The 19,277-nt window shown below is 44.0% G+C and overlaps 1 protein-coding gene across 1 annotated transcript in view; it reads right to left on the minus strand.

Moving 5' to 3' along the window:
• ATP9A (ATPase phospholipid transporting 9A) overlaps window positions 1-12,965 on the minus strand; it is a 60,167-nt gene extending 47,202 nt beyond the window's left edge. The window contains exons 1-3 of the mRNA XM_086622954.1: window positions 12,898-12,965; window positions 2,327-2,471; window positions 1,885-1,998 (exon numbers count right to left, since the gene is read on the minus strand). Coding sequence (XP_086479080.1) covers window positions 1,885-1,998; window positions 2,327-2,471; window positions 12,898-12,965 — 327 coding nt within the window. The remainder of the gene's footprint in view (window positions 1-1,884; window positions 1,999-2,326; window positions 2,472-12,897) is intronic.
• Window positions 12,966-19,277: the final 6,312 nt, after the last annotated feature.

The raw sequence follows: 19,277 nt of genomic DNA on the forward strand, positions 1-19,277 counted from the left end.
CAAAATATTTTCAGAGAAGCATTTCACTCCAATGTTCAGGATCGTCAGCATCTGTTTTGCACCACCATGGAAGATTTCTCATTGCCATAACCAACAAATGAAGGAAAGAATCACCATTTCTCTCTATTTAGAAGTTGCATTTGTGTGTTTAGCTAGAAATTCCTATCTGCTTTCAAAAAAAAAAAAAAAAGCATCAAGCAGTTATTTTCAACTTATGTTTCAGCTGTTTGAAGAGTCTTCAAATAATCACCCCAAAAATATTCCCACATGTGCCGACCCACTGTGTCATCTCGTATGTCATTCCATCCCCAACACTCCTATTAGCAGCCAGTAATGAACAAAGACCTTTCTTATCCTGCTTTCTGGCAGCTCATATGCCAAATCCTAATTGCTCACCTGGCACAGACAAGTCACAACTGCCTATACAAAAGCCAGAGAGATCCTCTCCGTGCATGTATACTTTATTTATAGGACAGGATCTTACAAAACTAGCATTAGATTCATACAGCAAATGCAATACAGCACACACGAGAGAGAGAATTCAATGAGATCTTGGCTTTAATACAAACAGAATTTTAGCAGCAACGTCCTAAAGCTGCCCCTTCACTTCTTTCTGGCTTTTACGTGAGATTTCACTGTACTGAAAGTCTAAAAGGCAGGAAAAATTTCCTTTGCCCCTTCTCAGCTCGCTCATCCATGAATTTTTACCACCACCATTTCTCAAATCAGTGCACAAGTAGTGTCTTAGAAAGAGCCCTGTGCTTTTTAAAACATTTTTCAGTTGGTTTTGTGTCATTTCTTTCAAGTAAAAAGGATGTCTATCCTTGGAGATTTTCAAAACTCAGGTAGATGAGTTAAATCAACCTAAGCTTAAAGACAGCCCTGCTTTCAGCAGACAGTTGGAACAGATGTCCCACTGAACCAAAATTATTCTACAATACTATGAACTCAAGTGCAGCAGAGAAGTTACCACAGAAAAAGATAAATAAAGTTTTTACTGGGATGAAAGAAAAATAATATATAGGTACCTACATTTAAGCATTTAAGCAGTTGTAACTGTCTCATGCAGTGCATTTTAGAGATTTAAGAAGCCCATTCTATGCAACTATTCCTTTGTCTCTTTCGACAGCACTGGAGTTTCTGCTTCAAAATTGATTATTATCAATTTCCTTTGATCGCAGGTGAAACATACGGCAATCAAAAGAAAAGGGCACACAGTTTACAGGAAGGAAAGAGTATCTGCACCTTGACTGAGTGTGAATATGTGTCTATATATTTATTTTTATATGTGGGAGGTTAGTGGAGGGGGGTGTCTCCATTTTTTCATTTGTTTTTTACAATGTGGTTTAACTATGAAGCAGCCTGTTGACCTATCCCAAGGTCGCAGGTCAAACTGTTTGGCAGGGGAGCACAATTTGCCGTCATTGCACATATGGCCATTCATTAAGGACACTTTTGAAACATGCCCTTCAGTCCTTCACTGCAGTTGCCAGGCTGGTCTGGGCTCCTGCAAGCATGGATCACCCTGGGAGGGTGCAACACCCGATGCACACCCTCCATGGGCACACCCTATGTTCTGATGTTGCTCCGGTCTTCATTCATTTCTCAAGTTATTCATGAAGCCCTGCGAGAGCTCTGTGCCTGTTAACACCCCACAGATGAAAAAATCTGAGGCAGAGTCCTCTCACATGCCTGTCAAACCTCTACAAAATAAAGCTTAAGGCCAGAACAGACATCTTTGCTACAATATCTACAGAGCTGGCTTGAACAAGTAAGCTAACAAAATTATTTAAGGTGCAAACTTACACCCTACAGAAAAGGTAGCACAAGAAATTTTGTCAAACACTGAAACTTTCTTGAATAAATAAACCTTAAATGACCTACCAGAGGAACCCAGTATGTGTAAAGTGCGCCAAGCCTCATTTCAACGACAAACTGAGAGCAGGCCAAAAGCAAGAAATAAAGGTTGAAGAAGTATTTGAACTGGTTAAATAATACCTAAAAAAAAAAGAAAAAAGAGGACGGAGGAGATTAATGGAGTTCAGAAGTTATGCATTTTGAATTAACCACTAGAAACATTTTTGCATGCTCCTCTAGTGTCTAAATGCTAACTTAGTGCAGTTTTAAAGTAGTCCTCAACACTCAGGACAGATCCATGCCTGGTTTGCTGCTGCCCTAAGGCAGCCTTTGCAGGAGGCCCACCAAACACAACCTAAACATTAATTATTTCCTCCAGCTCCAGGTTCTGGACCTGTCTACTGTAAAACCACTGAAACTGGGGAAAGTATTGGGCGGGATGATGAAAAGTGACTTTCATCACACTTACCCCAGGGAGAAACGTAAAAAAGTTGTATTTCTGATTGTTGATGACATTGCGAGGGTATCTCTGGTCTCTCTTCTCTGGATGGCCAAGCCAAACAGTACGAGGCCTTGGGTCTCTCCTCCCACAGCATCTTAAGCACTCACAACATCTATAGAAGGAAGATTAATTAATTAATAAGTTATTTTTTAACACATTTCTACGACTCACACACACACACCCCAGACCCTCTCCACCAGCCAGGCAGAACAGCTGAGCATCACTTCTTTATCTGTCACTCATCCCCTCTCAGCTGTCAATTATCCACTGCATTACGAACATCCTAAAACCCAGAGCTTGACTTTCTGCCAAGTACAGACACTGTGCCTGCTACAGCCACTGTGCCTGCTACAGCCACTGCAGACCTGCCTTGCGGTCCACCAAGCTACGAGCAAACAGCTCATACAGTGTTGGAGCTGTTACTAAAACATCATGCAACGACGCGTTCAAAGCTGGGCAGGCCGGCAGCAATGCTAGAAATGTGTCTGCAGCAACAAAGGCTCAGGAGGCTTCTCATTTTGCTTTCAAGAAAACCATGCATGGGGAAGTATGGACCGAGCTCATCACTACACTGAGTCAGTGCCGGATGCTGGGAGAGCTTCTGCCTCCTGTGAATGAAAGGGCTTCAGGAAGCAAGGAGGTGTGGGGTACAGGCAGAAAGGTCCCCTTGCATCGATCCTGGATTGCAGGTTTTATGCCAGAAAGCTCCCACGAAAAAAGCAGTAACAGACAGAAGCAATAATAGAAACTATTTCCTTGTTGGTGTATGGAAACTTCCTCAAACAAAAGCAGGCCTTCCCATTTGAGAACTGACTTAAATAGGAATGCATATAGGTAAAGTGGTCTTGTAGATCCTCACGAAAAGAGATGGAGACAGACAGAGATTCTCCTCTCCTTCCCTGCAACTCCTACTTCACAGAAATGTGCACCTTTTTAACAGAAGGGTTTAATATTTGCATATTTGAATTTTTGCACTTTAAAACAGTCTTGCCAAGGAATAATCATCAATAATCCTCTAAAAATGAAACATTGAGAGGAATCTGCAAATAGATACTAAATGATTACTGATTTTATTTTTACACAGTACTACAGTCATTAGTTCTGTTTACGTTAATGGCAAATTGCATATTATCCACTAATGAATAACACACATTCTCATTGACTGAGAACACATGCTGCAGATCCAGCTACGCAGTCTCAGTTTGTTAGTTCAGCTGTAGTAATTCGTATTTTCAGCTCTTGAGGTGACTGTCCCACTGCTGCGAGCTGGGGCAACCCAGACCAACACCTGGACCCAGTGCCACAAACCGAAGCTGCCAAAGAAACGGCTGGAGGAATTTAAGTTCATCCTATTTTCAATCAGACTAGTCCAAAATAACCTCTGCTCTAATTTTTTTTTTGTCTACTTTGTCAGCAGTATCTTTTCTTTATCCATTAAATATTGTCATGACTCAATTATCCAGCACAACAGTTACTTTTTATATCTTGCAAATGCCAGTTTTCCAAAAATTATTCAAAATAAAATATGAACACATCAGCATGATGATTTTTTACCTTTTCAACTCAGGCTTATATAAAAGCCACTTATTTAACACAATTTCTGGAGCCTTTTCTAAAAGTTTTATGGGAATTCAGGAAAGCCACATCAACTTCACTAAAACGGATACAGTTACTAAAGGATTCCCTCTTCTCTCTGGGGGAAATATTTAAAATCCAGGCTCTGAGATCCAAGCTAAGGAAGCTTTGAGCACCTGTATAAACCACCAATACACAACACCTCACACAAGGTACAAGGATCCCTCTTGTACCTTGAAAAAGCCTCTCTGTTCAAAATTGCATCATTGTACCCTCCCAAACCCCAAAAGGGTTTTGTTTCTGTTGTCGCTGCTTCTTACTGAAAGCCAATCTCTTCCCAATCCCTCTTGTTCCTTTAAAACCAGACCTATTGAATTTCGTTGGCATTTGGGAAAGCGAGTATCAGCAGGATTGATAACCAAAAGCTTCGGAGCTCTTACAAACATCTTTCCAGAAACCACCGCTGAGATCTGCTCTTGAATCACAGCATTCTGCCACAAAAGTTCAGTTAAATACACACCTAACCGAAAGAAATAACTATTCATGGGAGTACACAAAGCATTCGGCTCTTGAAGTCACTGTCTTGCCAGAAGATGCGTGCAGCGTGATGAAGAGTTTACAACTCACCACACAGAAGGTGCTTTCCTACCAAGATACCATTTCTTAGCATTTTATGCCCTGCTGGATGTAAATAAACAGAAAGAAGCGTTATCAGTTAAGTCAGTTCCTGAAGTAGATAAGAGGAATAAAAATCAACTTTGCTTCCAGCAGTAAAGAAAAGGTGTTGTCATGTGACTCAGCGCTGCATGAGTAGGCATAGACATTAACTTCACAAGGCTGACTTGGGAGAGAATTTCTCACCAGCTCCTGAAACTAGACAAAAAGATTTCTTGCATAATCAAATTACTTTGACATTATTAAGCTTCAAGAAAAGTGGCAGACGAGCCCTGAAAAGGTGGATTTCCTCTAGTCTGTGCTCAAGAACAACCAAAGCCGTAAGCGTACAGGTGCCACCCAAACACAGGAGAGAAGGTTTCCTCACTCAAAGCAGCTTTCAGACTGAAATGCTGACAAGACAGCAGAGCACTACACAGCACCCACACATCGGTCCCAAAGGAACATGAAATCACAAGTTTTGGATGGTGCCAAGTAGTCTCCTACCAGCTCCATGCAAGTCAAACTCTCCATTCTAAAACCAGGATATTTGTAAGGTCCCTCAGCTTCAGCAACAATCCCAATGCTTTCACCTACACACATTTATCCCTGATGATGTAGAGGTCAACTTTATCAAAGCCTCTGGAGTTGCCAACTCTAACTTGCAAACTGTTCACTTGCTGGAAAAGAAAATTACGAAAACCTGACAGAAATACAGTGGGTAATGCACACAGTTCAAAACCCTGATAGCAATGCACACCTAGATCAAACTACTGGAATAAAATAATTGGAGATGTGTTACTGTTCAAATATATAAAAGAGGCATCAGATTTCTTTAAGATTTGCAGCACCACTACTGCCATCTTTGCTTACCTTTAGACAGGGACATTGCCTGTTATTCTGCATTTGGAACATTTCTAAGACAATGGACTTCGATCTTTCAGTATTCCCTAGGCAGCACCCTAAGACCACAACTAACATAAGTATCCTAAATGTAATAGAAAAAGAGAGAGGTGAGAGAAAGGGGCGAAAAAAGGGAGAGAGGGGGGCGAAAAAAGGGAGAGAGGGAGGGAGGCGGAAAATGGCTTTCCATCTTTCACAATGGAGAAAACCACACAAGATCAGCCTTGATTCCATGTTTTAATGGCTTTGAATTCAGAATGACCTCTATGATAAGGTGCCAAGAAAGAGGCTTTGCCCAAGGGAGCAAAGCTGGTGTCCACACATTCCGTTTGATCACAACGTCCTTCCCAGTTAGACAGTCAGTCAGTCCTTGTAACCAGACATCTGAAACCAGTTACCTTTGTTTATTTTTTAGGTTGGGCCTCTTCTAGGGATTGTACTTAACAGAAAAAATACCTACACACCTATATCATAATATTTACAATAGGATAAGGCTCAAAAAGGGTACTACTAGAATTTAATATATTTTTTACTTCTGCTGGGAATTGTTTTCACAAAGTAAAATTCACCGATATGCTCCAAAGAACTTTACAAATATCTGGGCAGATTTTCAAACCAATACCTAAATCTCCAAAGCAGACTTCCAGACATTTTAATAAGTTCAATGACTTAGCAGCATGATTTCTTCATGAGCATTTAAGAAAATGGCAAATGAACCCCACAAACTAATCAGAATGTTTTACCTTAAGAAGAGTGCGCTCTGCCCAGCCATTTACATAAATTATACTGCTTTTAGTCTTTTCTTTTCCAAATTACTATGAATTCACTAGTCTGTGAATGCTAACACCTAGCACTGCAAAATTGCTTACACCTGCGTGGTTCTAAACCAGAGAGCAGCCTTCAATACTGACAGCACCTACAAAGGCAGGGAAGTAGAGGGCAATTGCACAAAGTGAAATTACCCCAAATTTAGCACACGTTCTGCAATCAAAGCCATGACCTCTTGAAGCGTTCCCACCACAAAGATACTTGTTGCTGTAAAAATTTTAATTTAAAAATGCTGTGTTACTATAAGGTTTGAGAATCAATCTAAAAACAATGCAGTTCTGAGTATAAGCAAGAAAGGGCAAGGGAGAATCTGCTGTGTAAAAATAACAGTTTTGTGAAATTCCTGCCTGGCTAGAGTCACAGTTTTCACAACCTCCTGAATTACAAGGAAAGCAAACTGAAAACCTAATTAGACAAACAAAGAAAAACTTCCTGCCTAGCAAGTTTTTGAAGGCAATTATCAGTAGTATCAATACTCAAGTAAAGAACATCCAGCATTTCCACTCAGAAGTCTCCTATACGGCCTTTTAGCATGAGGTTTCTATGCAACAGAAAGGAATTTGTAAGAAAAAAAAAAGTTCAACCAATGAGCACAATACTACAACCAGCAATAACAGAGTTGCACATTGCAACACTTTAACTGGGGAGGTTTATCAGCACTCAGGAATCCCATTACATCATCCTCTCAAAGCTGCCTCCAGAACATGCAGTGCTGAGCAAGGAACTCACACACCTGTGGCTGAAAATCCTGAAAAATCAGCAAATGCTCATCTTTATCCCTTATACATTCAAAGATCATAAAGTGATAGAATGGTTAGGGTTGGAAGGGACCTTAAAGATCATCTAGTTCCAACCCCGCTGCGACAAGCAGGGACACATTCCACTAGATGAGGTTGTTTAGAGCCTCATCCAACCTGGCCTTGAACATCTCCAGGGATGGAGCAGCCACAGCTCCTCTGGGCAACCTGTGCCAGTGCCTCACCACCCTTGTTGTAAAAAATTTCTTCCTTATATTCCCAAAGAGTTTTTGTTATGAAGGCACCCAGACCACCCCAGTGCTGGCACTTAACTCCCACCTATCCTGTGACCTTGTTTTTTCCTCTTGTCCCATAAACCACCCAGCAGCTGCCTGTGCTTTGGCAGGCAGGCACAGAGCAGAACCAACAATCCAAACCCCAGGCTAGCGGGAATGTTAAGCGGTGACAGTTATCTCTGCACACTAATTGTGCAAGTGCCAGCCCCCAGCTTGTTCAAATAAGTTAGAAAAGGAGCTTTTGGTAAGAACAGACATTTCTCAAGCACTGAACCATGTGCTCATTCTTACAGGCAGCTGTTTATCACCCCCCAAAGATACTCCATTGCCGTATTTTTTTTTAAACTTTTCAATGATGCCTGAAACTTCATAAAGGAAGAATACATTACTAAGCTCATTAGTTCTGCTTTAAAATCCTGTATGTGACATCTGTGATCCTTACAAGGCATTTCACACAAACAGGAGCGGCTGTAATGGCAGATCTTAATAGACTAATGGCAGATTTCATCAACCTACCCAGGGTCACACGCAGATAGGACAATTTCACTGCCTGAACCCTTTTTGTCCCACATGTGCCGATGTTGCAATGTGAGTTATCACCAACCTCCACGGCTGTTTTCATTACGGCACCAGGTTGTGTTGGCACAACACGTGGTGTGACGCTGGTGAAAGCCTGGCGCTCACCAGGACTACACGGCTGCTGTGTACTCACAGGAGCCAAAGTAAAAGCCCTCAAAGCTGTTAAGGATTTGTACTGCAGGGAGAGACGGCCACACCTAGGGTGCAAAGTCCTGGGCCATGCCACTAAATATCCGACTTGAGATGCCCACGTGCTGCGATGACATGACACAACTCATGCTGAGAGCAAAAGGGAAAGCAGATGTAGAAAGAAGGGTGGTGAACCTAACAAGGCACGTTTCAGACCGTCTCCTTTTCCCTCTCTGCTCCTTTGGAAACTGAATAATCTTAACCTCGAAAAAAACATTCTGACAGATCCATTCAGTTGAGTACCAGAAACGAAGTACTCCGAGCACATACAAACAGGTGCACAAACGTGTTTTCAGATTATCCCGGCACTAATTAAATAAGAAGTCCTTTTGACTGGGGCTATCAGCTTTTTCCAGTTAACTTGCTTGTTCCTCTCTGAAAAAAATTTACAGGTATTGCATAGTTCTGTGATCTACTGTTTCTTTGGATACCATCCTTATTTTTGGATATCAAACTTCAAGACCTGGATGATAAGGAAAGGGGCTGCTTAGGCCATCACTTCACTCCAAAGTTTCCTGCCCAGGGCAAGGTCAGTGTCACTGGAGGAAGTTGGCCGTTTCTGGCAGGAGAGAGCTATTGGTATTATCAGGAATAATAAAACACTTTCCATCAGGAAATCAGAGGACTACATCCTTGAAAGGGAAAGATAGTCTAGAAAAAACAGCTGAAAGTTTACATTTCTGTTTAGAGATGCTGATAAAATTAGCATGCACTTTCCAGGACTGAGAATCACAAAGTTACAGAAGTGTGAGCAGTTTTCTATTTCTCCATTTTGTAACTGAAGCACTGAAGAACAGTATTGCAATAGTCACTGAAATAGAGTAAACTAGCAAGTCACTGTACACCATGAACTTTTAAAAATTATCTTACAGAAAGAACATGAAAAATATATGAAGACAGTTCATATGGGGAAGCTTTTACAGCATTGTGTTATTCACACTTTAAATTGTAACTGGGCAAAAATAATAATAAAAATTGAACTCATAAATCCTCAAATAAAATCAGAACCACTCAAAAGCATCTCTTTTAACGTGAACTGTACCAGAAACTTTTAGTCCTGTAAGTGATGCGGTCCTTAATCTGCACTGGGATCTACATGAATGGGGAGGTGACGAAGACCATGAAGGTCTACTATGTAACTCACTCGGGACGATATTTGTTTACAAAAATGCATTCTTAGTGATGACGTAAGAAGCAGTAATGTGACAGATTGACTGTCAGATGCCAGATGAACAGCCATTACCAAGAAGCAGTTTTTTTTTTTATAAATGCAGCATGTTCGATGGATAACTATTTGAGAGCAAATGAAAAATGCTTTCATAAGCATTTTTCATGTAAAACAAACCTAATGGGAAAAAGGTGTCACATTTGTCTAATACTGGGGTAGTATTTGTCAAATTAGTGCTGACGTTTATCAACGTATTTAATCAGTTCTACAACAAGTACATTTCTCAGATGATGTTTCTATGTTTCTCACAGGCTGTGCTGTTAAGTCCTGGGCACATTTAATACACAAGCCAACCTTCCACATCTCATTATTTTAAAAGCACATAAAGAATTTTCCATTGATAAAAAAACATCAGAGCCACACACAACCACCTAGCCTTTTTATGCACCTCCACATGATTCAAACATTCCCTCATTTCAGACCACAGTGGGGTGGCTCAGGAAGGGGCCAGGAGTGCTGCTATTCCTGCAGCCCACCCCTGCCCATCCACCAAGCGCCGCGGTGCAAACAGCTCGGCTGTGGGAAGCAGCCCGGCTCCGCACGCGCCGAGGCACACCCACGCGCAGGCACACCGAGGGCAGGAGCTCCCATCTCCCTCTGTTGACTTTGAAATGGAATTTGCCATTTTAAATAGAGCCAAAGAATACACACACATGTACAATGGAACGGCCGCATGAAACGTTACTGTAGAGCTCCTCCTTCCCTGTCTTGTTCCCCATTCTTCCCCCTCTCCCATTTCTACATTAAGGCCTTTCTACATTGCACAGGCAGCATGAGCACAGCAGTTTGCCAGATCCAAAAAAAAATGCCTTGCAGGATTGTGGACTGAGACCATAAGCTATTTAGGGACATACTTGTGTCATGCACTGAACGGAGCATCTGGGGTGCTTCAGGAACTTGCAGCTCCCTTCCCGGCAATGCTCAGCCCCTGGAAAGCTCAGAATCACTTGCCATCTCACCAACAGTGCTGCTGTGGTTAATGGTATCCTTCCCTCCTAATTGGCACAAATCTCATAGAGGTTTCAGAGTGCTGCAAAGCATTTGGACGAATATGGCTAAATTCAAGGCATTCAGCTGAAGAATTTGGAGCTTAGCCTTCAACTGCAGCAAGGAAGATCCACATTAAAGTTACACTCAGGAACAGATAACCACTTCTCCCACTGGTTCATTAAGCACGTGGTTTCTCTTCGACATATTTCTCAGCTGCCTGTACCATCATTCATCTCTGCAAGGCTACTGTGAGAGATTCTCCCTGGCGTCTCTTCAAAGTATGATACAGGCTGAGACTGTAATGAAAGCTTTGCTTGAATGACACCTGCCCTTGGCTGCCTAGATGAGAATTAGGCATTTTTTCCTTTTTTTGTCAACATACATGAAGATTTCTATGAAGCCATTCAGTACATGGAAAGAAATCCATTCCCCACTCCAGAAAACCACACTGACAAAAACCTCTGTCTGAGAAGTTGCCCCCACTGGTGGGGGAAAAACCCCTCAGTAGAAACTGTAGTCAGGGCTATGCTAAGGGGAAGTCTTTCAAGACTTGCTTAGCCCCAGGTTTTCATATGTATCAAGGAAGATGACTTGGAAGTGCTTGCATTTGTGGTTTTTTTTCAGAGTGAAAAGAAGAAGGAAGGTCTTGATTAGGGCTTAGGATTCCCAGGACTCCATCATGGATGTGACACCAGGGACCCTCCCTGACTCACTGGCTGATTTCTCCTTTGGTTTATAATACTGTTCTGGATTCGCTGGACTTTAAGGCTTTGTTATCCACACTATCATTTGATCAAATTAGTAACACATCACAGGCTACTTATCAGTAAAATACAAGTTCCCAATTACAAGACCCATCCCCAGTTACCGCACCAAACAGAAACCCCAAATCCAAGTTACTCAGACCGCTACTGAGGAAACTCCTATTCACAAGTTCTTGCTGCCAGAATTTCTTGCCAACACTGGAAACGTCATCTCTGTGACTGCTAATCAGGTAAGAGTCCACAACCAATGAATCGTAGCTTAGGTGAGATGAGGGCAATTTCTGTTAGACATTACTAACCACACTGTAATAGCCAAGAGGGTCTTGGTGGACATTAGAGAACTTTAAGAAAATAAATCATTCAAGAAGCTTTGAGAAATTCCTCAGGCATCCACCTCTTCCTGATCTCTTTCAATCACGTCACCAAATTTAATGCCATGGGGGCTGCACCTTGTAGAACTTGTCCAGTGATGCATGTGACACAGGTGCTGGGGAATTACTTGCTGCATCACACACACCTCCCAGCTTAGTATCAACTGGCATGGATATTGCTACATCAATTGTTAGCACTGATGCTGAGAATAAGGAATAATTCTAATAATAAAGAAAAATTCTAATAAGGAATAAACTATGTAGATCAATTTCAGTTAGAGGAATACAAATCAAAACTATCAACCAAAAACATAACAAACATGGGAAAAAAAGTATAAATTTCCTCTTGTTCTAAGAGTCAGGATTTCCTTTGATATTTTGGTTTATTTTGCTAATCTCACTCACCACATTTTAAAAAACAAATCATCCAGGGACAAAAGAAGCATTGCAATAACTGACAGCCAGGTAACTTGAATACCCTGTACGTCCCACCGGGTACAAGCCAACCTGTCAGGATAGTGGTGCAATTTCCTACCAAAATAGCATTAAAGGATCATTTTTTCTTATTTAACCTCCTGCACGGGAATATGGATAAATAGATACATACATCTCCTTTAGGAACACCTCCCACACTCAAGATATTGCAACATCCCACATTCAAGATACTGTATTGCTTTGACTGCTACAGTTAAAGAAAGCCTTCTGCGTTCAGACAGACACCTTTTGTTGCAGACCTACAAACACCATTTCTGGCCTCAGCAAAGGCCGAGCGCTCGCTCAGCACCAGCCCGTAATTCCGCGGCCCCGCGCCGAGCGCACCAGCGGGGATGCCACACGGGACCGGCAGCAGGGCTGGTGTCAGGCACCGGTGGCACAACCGCCTGTCCCCCGGGCCAGCCCGGCCAGCTCGCCGGCGTTCGCTGCCCCACTTCCCCGCGCCGGGCTCGCCGCTACCCCGGCCCCTCTTTGTCTGGATGGCTCTAATGGAGAAGGCGGCGACGGTAAGGGCCGGCCGGGCTCATTTTTCCCCACGCAGGGCGCTGCCAACCGGCAGCTGATGCCTGGCCCCGCTCTCCCCAGCCCCGGCGCCCCCGGCCGCAGCGCAGCACCGCCCGACAGGATCCTGCCCTCCGCCCGGGCGTGCCACGACAATGGCGTCAGGAACAACCTGTCAGCGCCCGCCCGCCCCCCCCCCTCCGCCTCCCGGGCTCGGACGGCGGCCGCGCAGCGCGGGGAGACGCGGCCCCCGCCTGCCCCGGGCATCCCGCAGAGGCTCCCCAGCAGCGGCCCCGCCGCCGCCCCGAGACAAGGGGGACGGGGGTCGCGCCGCCCGCCCGCCATCCGCAACATCGGCGGCGGCCAGGCCAGGAGCGGGGCCCCGGGCCGGCGGGCAGCGGGAGCTGCCGCCGCATGGAGCAGCTCACCCGCTGCGGTGCTTGCTGTCCATCCGCTTCTTCTGCCGGACCGGCTGCAGCGGGATGTTGTCGGTCATGGCCGCGGCTGCCGGGGCGGAGCGGGGCGGGATGCGCTTCCCAGCAGCGCCTCGGCCCGGCCCGCCGCCGTCTGGCGGCGCCGCCGAGGGGGCCGGGCTCGGCGCCGCCGGGCTCCCAGCACGCAGGTGCCGCGCCCGCTCCGCCCGCCCCGGTGCGCTTCGCCCTCCCGGCCCGGTTCGCTTCTCGCCTGCTGCCGCGGGCGGCACCTCTCTGCTCCGCCCGCCCGCCTGGCAGCGCCCGGCCCGGTTCGGCCCCGCCGGGTTCTCCCTGCCCCGTCCAGCCATCCGCCCTCCAGCCGGCCGGCACCTGCGCTGCCTTCAGCCCCGCACCTGGGCGCCCGGCCGGGTCCTGCCGGGCTGCCAGGGCCCCCTGCCCTCCCCGCGCTCCAGCCTGCCCCTTCCCCTCGGTGCCCCGCGCACCCCGTCTCCCTTTCCCACCCGGGTCGCCCTTGGGGTCTCGGCACTGCGATACCAGCACTGCTGGCCGCCGACACCCACCGCGTCCACACCCGTGGCCTCCCTACATTGCACCTGGGGTGAAAGGCTCACGCCACATCCCCTATGTCCACAGGCTTTTGCAGCCAGCACGAAGGTTCAAGTTCCATCTCTCTTTCCTTATGGGATCCCACACCCACGTTATAGGGCTGTGCTTTACAGGGCTGCACTTTACAGGGCTGCTGCTTGCACCCTTCTTGCTCAGTGACCTTCACTTGCTCCTGGCAATGCTCATTTCTGGATCCTGATTCAGATTTCCTCTGCAAATTTTGTCACAAATGGCTCCAGCGTTTTTGTTCTGATTAAGACTTCAAGCTTTTCTTTACAATCACAGTGACCAAATCTTCATTAAAACTACGTACACGAATCAGATTCCAATAAAGCACTGGGCTACAGATGCTGAGATACTTGCTTGGCCTGGTAAACTTTGTATTTTATCAGACAGGATTCCTGGTTGCCACGACAGTCTTTCGCAGCAGTTGCTTCATATTCCTATCCCAGCTAAACTCTACACAGTGCGTCTTAGACACTTGTCCTGTCTTCTCCTTCCACTTGTCTTGCTTCACTCCAGCTCTCCTATCTCCATTGCATCTTCTTCCTGCCATCTTCACGTTCTTCTTTGCCTTAAACAAGCAAGCAAGGGAGTCCTTTAAGAACCCACACCCTGCTCACCTCCAGCCCATGTACTTTTCATGCTGTTGACCTTGTTTCTCATTCAAACATGAAAAACAAAACTCCTAGTGGCAAAAATACATTTCATAAGCAGGATTAGAAACTGGTACTGCAATGGTCCTGTTGAAATGAAGGACACTTTCCTAGTGACAGTATAATGAAAAAAATAGGTCAAGACAAATATTCATGTAACAGATCCTTCTTAAAATGTGGAATGTTAAATTACATCTAGAAAACCACAAATAGGGAAGTCTAACAGGATTAAAAGTATCTGGTCAGCCACCAGAAACTGCAATGATAGCCTGGTGAGTGCTTGATTAAGTCAGTGGAGAAAAACAACAAATGCTTGAGAAAATGTCAGTAATAGTAACAATGGAGAAAAGTAATAGTAAGAATGGAGAAATTGCTTCAGACTGTGTAACTAGTTAGGCGATGGCCCAGTGTCACAGTGTCACAGCTGGTCGATGGGGATCCAGCCCCCACCCCCTTCAAATCATTTCCTCCCACTTCAGCGTTCCCCTCTAACACTTTCCTCTGCACGGCTGGGCTCCACATCAGCTCTGCAAAGGGACTGGTTTTACAAAAAACATCTGTCTGGGAGAGTTCCTTCATTTATTTATTCCAATCAAATCCCATTAGGGGCTGGGTGCTGAGCACTGCCTGTGAACAGCCAAGGAGCACCAGGGAGACGGGCTTGGGTTTTGTCAGCCGGATTCGCCTCGAGGGGAACCGTAACGTGGGTGTTGGACGTTTTCTGTAACCCAAGCCTTGCCTGCACCGAGCGCTAGCTGTGCCGGAGGTGGTTGTGGGCAGGTGCCTGCAGGTGCTGATGGTACCCAGCTGACAGGTTATTGTTTTGGTAAGAGCGCTCCAGCCACCGTGGGCATTGCCCATCTAAGTTTAGTCCTGCCACCTACATAGCCACACCAGTGAGGGCAGCAAACCTGCTGTAGGCAGTTGCTCATGCCAGCATAGCTTCTTCCTGTTTGAAACCACCAAGATTTACACCGATGAACCTATAGAGGTGGAGGAAATGCCCAGTGCAGATAAGGATCATATGAAACAGTCAGATCTACGCATCCATCTCAGCATCTTACACTACAGTCCTGGTCACCACGAAATCTGAACCTCTTTCTAGTGCACGGCCAGCTTATTTCTCATCTCTTTGCAAACAGTCTGCAAAACCATTCATTTAACAAATAACCTGGTTGGAAATGTTCACTAAGCAAAGGCTCACCATGCCTACTTACACGTGCAGCCATATTTAGACCACTTACAACGGGTGTCTCATTTAGTTGTTGTAGCTACTCCCTATATCTGCCTGCAGTCTTGGGCTGCCAGATCTCATCTGCCTGAACAGTCAATCTAAAGTCCTCATGGTTCTGCAGAACTAAACCACCACAATCACAATGACCAAGAGCAGAGAATGAGTAGGTAAACCCGAACACAAGTTTAAAATCACCATTTCTTTTAACATACTAAAACATAGCATAAACCAAACTGTTTTTCTTTGAAGATGAGAGATGTTTGTGTATATCTTAAAATGAGCTCAAGGTAATCTTAAATAATAGCACTTTCCCAGTGAAAAATGAAAACCATTTTAAAAAGAAAACCAAAGAATATATGTAAAAAAGGAAAAGAGAAGCAAAGAAGAGTGAATCACATCAGAGTTTCTGGGTAGCTCTCTTTTCTTTTCTGCCCTCACTGTGTTCTAGCTCAGGTTACACTATGGATTACATCAGCACAAAAACTGCAATTGTCAATTAATTTTTTTCTTTACAGTTGAAGAAGAGTCATCATGACATTTTGTAACGAGGACATTTCACCAACGTAATTAATAGTTACACCAGTTACAGGCACCAGTACTAAGAGATATTTTCAATGCAGTTCTAACTAGGGCAGTCTTATTACAAAAACTGTCTGTAGAACTGACTTTTAGACTGCATTTCAATTTAGTAATACTATGTTTTAATTTCTTACTTCTCAATCTACTGTTCTTATCCACTCATGGGGATAATTGAAGTAGAAACAGAAATCCCTTCTGCTCCCACAAACATTTCAGCTCACGAAACATAATTGTTCCATTTTTCTCATATTCAACTACAGCAATATTTTTTTTAATGGGAGAAAAGATATGATGATAGAATTAACTTCAAATTATAATTTGATAAAAGAAGCAACTGAAGAACCTTAAAAAGATGTTGCACTTGACCAAAACTGTCACAACACCATTGCCACAAAAACACTGGCCTAATGCTGCAACTGGCTGAAATTATAGTCCTAACCTCTAGCCTTGAGGCTCAATCTGTAATTAAAATAAAACTTATCAAATATCACTGTTATTTTCTTTGAGGTGGAAGTGGCACTCGATTTTTAAACAGGCAATACTCTTTTAAGCACCATATTTTGGCCCTTGATATCTTTTCAACAGAAATGAAGGGCATCCCTCCTTTATATGGAGCAGCTAAACTCTTTCACATCATTTCTGTACATTGTCCAACTCCACCTTCCAAGAACATGGGAGGAGAAACAACTGACTGTCATACAGTGACTCTCCATTCCAGTAATCCTAAAAGAGGAGCAAAAGGATGCACAGCCAGGTTTACACATATCTGCTTAATCAGGGATAACGAATTTGGCAAACGGTGATAGAAATCAAGTGACAGGGACACTGCAGCCTGCAGATTTACTCCCACAGCATCTGGGGATTCAAACAAACTTTCAAAGCCTCCCTTATGGGCACTCCAAATTTCTGCCTTGTGTTGTAACGCTTTTGATTTTTAGTTTAAAAAAAATCACTGTGAAAGATCTAGACTAGTCTGTAGCCCAATGGGCTAAACCCACCCCTTGACGTGTTTCTTGCATAGCATTAGCTTTGCTATAAAGATTTTACATGTGATCTCACCATTCACAGCAGGTATGCGCTCTCCTAATTTCCAAGTCTTTGATTTTCATTTGCTTGTTGAGAAGGAATACCCAAAGGAAAACTTCCAGCCTCAGACTGAGAAGATAGATTTGTTAAATCAAGTGAAAAAAAAAAAATCCTATTTTGGTTTTTCTGATGCCGCTGGCTTGTTCTTCTGATGCTCAATTTTTGTAAGCACAGAACTTGAGGCTCACAAAGGAGCCCTGCAAGCTGCAGAATTCATACTGCACAACTTCTAATTAGAAGGAGCTGATTTATTTTCTATAATTTTAAATCATTATCTATGTTTTTTCTCCCAGGACTTTTTTTCCCCCAGATGATTAAATTAACATCACTACAAGCAGACTTTTATTCTCCTCCTCACTTTCCCCCCCCTCAAATGATCTGTCATAGAACCAACTCTGGACCTCTTGGCCTCCTCTGAGGCTGTCCTGGAGGGAGAGTTTATCAAACGCCGTCAGTGTTTTCATCACTGCGCATCATAGATCCCATTTCAAAACCAGAAATCGTTTATTGGCAAGTCCAAGGTTGAGCCTTCATTTTTAATGTGAAGGGTTGTACAAAACTACCAGGTTGTTGATGGGAACGATTGACTATCCTCGCCCAGAGCAGGCAGCGCGAGCGCGCTTGTTTTGCAAGTAGGATTATGTTTTCTGCACGGAAGAGTCCTAAGCCTCTTGCAGTCTGCCATGCAAGTTTGCAAAGACAAATGAAAGTTCAGTCTGGCAAAGCACAGCCTATGGACATGAGTAGCTGGCAGGGCGTGCCTAAATCAAACCAGAAGTTGCTCCCTGAGCCTTTACCGTAGCAGTTCCCAGTGTTTTGGAATCAAGCCTTCCTGCCTCATCTTTTTTGCCTTTCTCCCTCACTTCTCCATTACACTTCTGTGCCACAGAGCATCGCTGTCCCCTTGTCCCCATGGCTTTGCCTCCTCCTTTCTGCCTGTGACACCAGCTTCTCACCCACAGGTGATGCCTTCCAATGTGTTTCATTGATCCTCAAACATATCCAGGTCTCTAAGCTCCACTGATTAAAGAACATGTAAATAAACTCTATTTTGGTGGTGTGCCTATAGTCTTGCAAGGAGCAAGTCCTAGTGCCAGTTTCCCACTCAAACAATGGATGGTGGTTTTGACAATGCCCTTGCAAGTTGTACTCATTACCTATTTTGCACAATATGCTATAAATTTTCTTCCATTTTAGTTGTGCTACTAAATAAACGAGTTTTTTATGCATAGGACTTCAGTGGTTTTGCCTGATGAACACTGTAGAACGTCAGAACAATAATAATCTGTTAGACTTTTTATATGCTGGAAAATTAAGTAAATTTTGGAACTACATTTGGTTTTGCTTACTTTGTTTATTTATTTTTTCCCAAAAACATGAGTATCAAATTATAGATAATTCTGACATCTAAGGAGATGGCTCAGATTATAGGTGTGTAACTGGTTGCACAAAATGTTCATGATTCCACAGGCAATTCAAGTTGTAACATTATTCTTTGCACCTGTTATCTGATTTCCTAAGAACATGTTTTACAAATACCAGGGTGCACCTTCTTTGTCTGAAAACATAGCCCCTTGCACATGGTCTTTTGAGCTTTGTTTCAGAGCTGTGTTTGCAGCTGCACTATTTGTAAGGAAGACGAGTGTGCAGGAGTAGGGATTTGGTTGCTAAGGGCTTGAAAACTTGCAGTCATGCAGTAACTGTGCAGCAGGCAGCCTCCTGTGCCGCGGTATTTCCCTGTGCTACTGACTCACTCCCACAAATGACAAGGAAAGAGGTGGGTTTGGCACGGTGAAACATCACTTTCTCAAGGCAGTTCTGAAATAGGCTCGAACTATGACATTCAGTCCTTCAAAATAAAAGCAAACGTGCCACAGCTGCCCATTCCCGGGGCTTAGCGGCCGCACACACACAGAGTCATTGCTAGGAAGGAGCATTTTAGCAAGAGAAAGGCAAACATGAATTGGGATGCTGAAGCAAGAATTATTAGCAATATGGTATCGTTGTACATGTGCCCTAAGCCTACACAAGATGCATTCATCTTTTAAATTTATCTTTTAAACGTCTGAACTCAGACAAGACTACTGCAGTTAATTGGCAAGTTAAACACTACCAGATTATAACGCACTGTTAACACCTGCATCTCTGATCTGCACGGATGGCTTTGATATTATTTTTTCTTTTGACAAGTGGGCGATAGCGGATATCCTTTA

Source organism: Tauraco erythrolophus, chromosome 18 (assembly GCF_009769465.1).
Source record: "Tauraco erythrolophus isolate bTauEry1 chromosome 18, bTauEry1.pri, whole genome shotgun sequence".
Lineage (NCBI taxonomy): Eukaryota > Metazoa > Chordata > Aves > Musophagiformes > Musophagidae > Tauraco > Tauraco erythrolophus.